At 38.0% G+C, this 3,023-nt stretch overlaps 1 protein-coding gene across 1 annotated transcript; it reads left to right on the top strand.

Moving 5' to 3' along the window:
- The first annotated feature begins 665 nt into the window (after positions 1–665).
- Positions 666–2,812, top strand: RHOH (ras homolog family member H). Its single transcript, XM_086963953.1, has one exon. It carries the CDS (start codon positions 800–802, stop codon positions 1,370–1,372), a length of 573 nt encoding a protein of 190 aa, XP_086820079.1. The 5' UTR covers positions 666–799; the 3' UTR covers positions 1,373–2,812.
- The last annotated feature ends 211 nt before the right edge of the window (positions 2,813–3,023 follow it).

Raw genomic sequence — 3,023 nt, 5'->3', positions numbered from 1 at the left:
GAGTTACTTTTTTATACAAACCCAAAGCAAAGTGTATTGTTGGTATTAACAATCCAGAGCAAATCATGATTTACACTGGATTGTAACTAAGTAATGCAGAACTGTGCAATGTGCTTCCTTGCATTACTTTGGGTTAAGAGGGGTTTTCCATGTTTGGATGTATGGGCATTCCCATGCAACCACCCATAGGGTTTGACTCAAATCAATATCTACATAGAATTGTAAACTGGAATGTGCATGTTTTTTCCTCTCCACTATAAACTACTATTTTTAAAGTTTTTGCACATTAGGAATTGCAATTTCCTAATTGCAATTAGATAAGACTCTCAATTTGGAAATCAGAATCCCTAAATTTCGTACATCTGGCCCTGAATTCTTCGCTTTCTACAATTAGACCTTGCATTGCACCTGTGATGGTTTCCAGGGAAATGTTTAAACTAATCATTTATGATGTTGGTTTTTGTTCTAGATTACATTATTAAACATGTTTCACATTTATTTAGCTGGTGACAATTTTTCTGAATAATGGAATCGATTATAAGTCTGTGGAGGGTATTAAAGGATAACATTTTCCACTAACCATTTTTTTCTTTCTTTTAGGTGACCATTTTGTTTGGAGATAGAGAAACGAAGAAAGGGTCTAAGTCTACAGAAAATATGAATATTTGTATTGAACAAATACTTGATCATTCAAGAAAATAATATATCTTGTTCAATCCTTCAAAGGATTTTTTTTAATATTCATGAGAATTGCCATTTCTACTGGCCAACTTTGACTCACGGAAACACTATATTGAGGATGGATTCAATTAAGTGTGTTCTGGTGGGAGATTCTGCAGTAGGAAAGACGGCTCTGCTGGTGCGCTTTACCTCAGAAACCTTCCCAGATGCATACAGGCCCACGGTATACGAAAACACAGGTGTTGATGTCTTCATGGATGGAATTCAGATTAGCTTAGGCCTTTGGGACACATCTGGAAATGAGGCTTTCAAAGGCATCCGCCCAATTTCGTATCAGCAGGCGGATGTGGTGCTCATGTGCTTCTCTGTTGCTAACCACAACTCCTTCTTAAGTTTGAGGCACAAGTGGATTTCCGAAGTGAGGAACAATTTGCCGAAGACCCCGGTGATAGTGGTAGCCACGCAAACAGATCAACGCGAGATGGGACCTCTTCGTTTGTCTTGCGTCAACTCAGTGGATGGGAAACGACTGGCACAAGATTTGCGAGCTAAGGGTTACCTGGAGTGCTCTGCTCTGAGTAATAGGGGGGTGCAGCAGGTGTTTGAATGTGCTGTGAGGACTGCAGTAAATCACGCTAAAAAGCAAGCAAGGAGGAGACTTTTTGACTTCAACCAATGCACAATTGCCTAACACTTCAGCTAAAAAGTACAGTCTGAGGCTACCCTGTTACAAGTAGAAACTACCAAAGGGAAGTGTGTGACTAAATGACGCTGTAGACAGCTGCCATTTTGTGATGAGTATTTTCCCTGCAGATGGACGGCAGAATTAACAGTATCAATATGGCACCTCCTTTTAAACAGATTTCACTTTTGGATTGCAGTTAGTTTAGGTGCTTTCTTTCTGTCATTCTTTCAGTAAACTGAATCACTTCAAATTGCAAGGACAGTGGCCCGCCGATGTTTTGTTTCAATGTATTAATACCTATCAACTGTGTGTTTATTTAAAGTATTTGTAAAATGTATTTTTAAATGTTATATAGTCACATAGTAGTACAGATTGACTACCAAGAGCCCCTTACTTCAAACAGTCACTGTTACTAATATAATTAGGGACCTGCAAGCGGCTGTACTGGGTTAATAATACTTAGAGACCACTTTACTTCCATGATTTGACATGTTCCTCTTATGATACTTGTCTGTTGTGTTATCATGTTTAATTCACTATGTTTACATAAGAAGGGGCAACTGCAGGCTGGGAATAGCATTTACTCAATGGATAGTCATGGAGGGTAGGCTTTACTGTAGCCCATAGCAGACAATGACCAACATATTAATGTATTATTATTAAAATGTGAAGCTGCATTGTATTAACCATGTAAGTCGTGTTGTTTTCTGCTGCTGATGTTATTTGTTGTTAATTGCCTTCCAGGTATTATGTGCCCTAGATGAAGACAAGAGTGCATACAGAGGGGAAGGGTAATTAACATATATTAATGCCCAGAAGCGTATGGGTTAATAGATTTTCTCACCTATCCATAAATATACACTTTACTCTCACACAAACCGTTCCTGTTGTCCTTAGGCCAAGCATCACACAATTCAGAAGGGTTTAAAATTCAGGAAAACCACATTAGTTAATGCCCTTTTTCGAAACCCTTTTAAGCGAGACGATTTCAGTATTCCAATGAGGGTGCCACTGTGATGTCTTCAAAAATCCTACAACAATCCTACAAGGTATAGTGTAGATATCATGTATTAGCGTTCTGGGCTCCTTGTCAATTAAGAGCTCTGTAGCTCCTACAACTGTAAGAAATAAAATATACAGTTCAGTGATATGTAATATAGCGCACCCAATCAGCCAGTAACATCCAAGACAATGTATCATGGAGACGGTTGGGTGCTTGATATTGTATATATGATTGTCATACTGCAAACAGTTTCAAGATATACTAAGAGTGCATAACATGTCAATGAACACACTGTTACATTACACTGTGCTCTGCCAGTATTAAATATCAGGTGGCAGAAGAGAGTCTCTTTGTTCATTTTAAAATAAAAATTGATCAGCTGATTTGAAGTATGGTGGTCACAGCCCACTTGTTTAACGTGTAATAAAGCAATTGAAGTGTAATACATTTCCAATAATTGTTGTTGTTGCTAAGTATACTTTAGTCTATTAAATAATGCAGATAGTATGTCTTTGAATACCATGTTCTCTCTCAGGATTTCCATTTAATTCCCTTTCACTTCAGTGCTTGTACTTTCCTGGTGAATTTGTATCTGTACCATCCACTTCTCTTTATTTCTAATCCTCTCCCTACTCCCAGATCTTACCCAAACAT

Source organism: Lissotriton vulgaris, chromosome 3_2 (assembly GCF_964263255.1).
Source record: "Lissotriton vulgaris chromosome 3_2, aLisVul1.2, whole genome shotgun sequence".
Lineage (NCBI taxonomy): Eukaryota > Metazoa > Chordata > Amphibia > Caudata > Salamandridae > Lissotriton > Lissotriton vulgaris.
The sequence above is the reverse complement of the archived record's forward strand: the minus strand, read 5'-3'. Positions and strand labels throughout refer to the sequence as shown.

Excerpts from the sequence above, each read along its gene's own strand:
- RHOH (XM_086963953.1), top strand. The coding sequence starts at position 800 with ATGGATTCAATTAAGTGTGTTCTGGTGGGAGATTCTGCAGTAGGAAAG.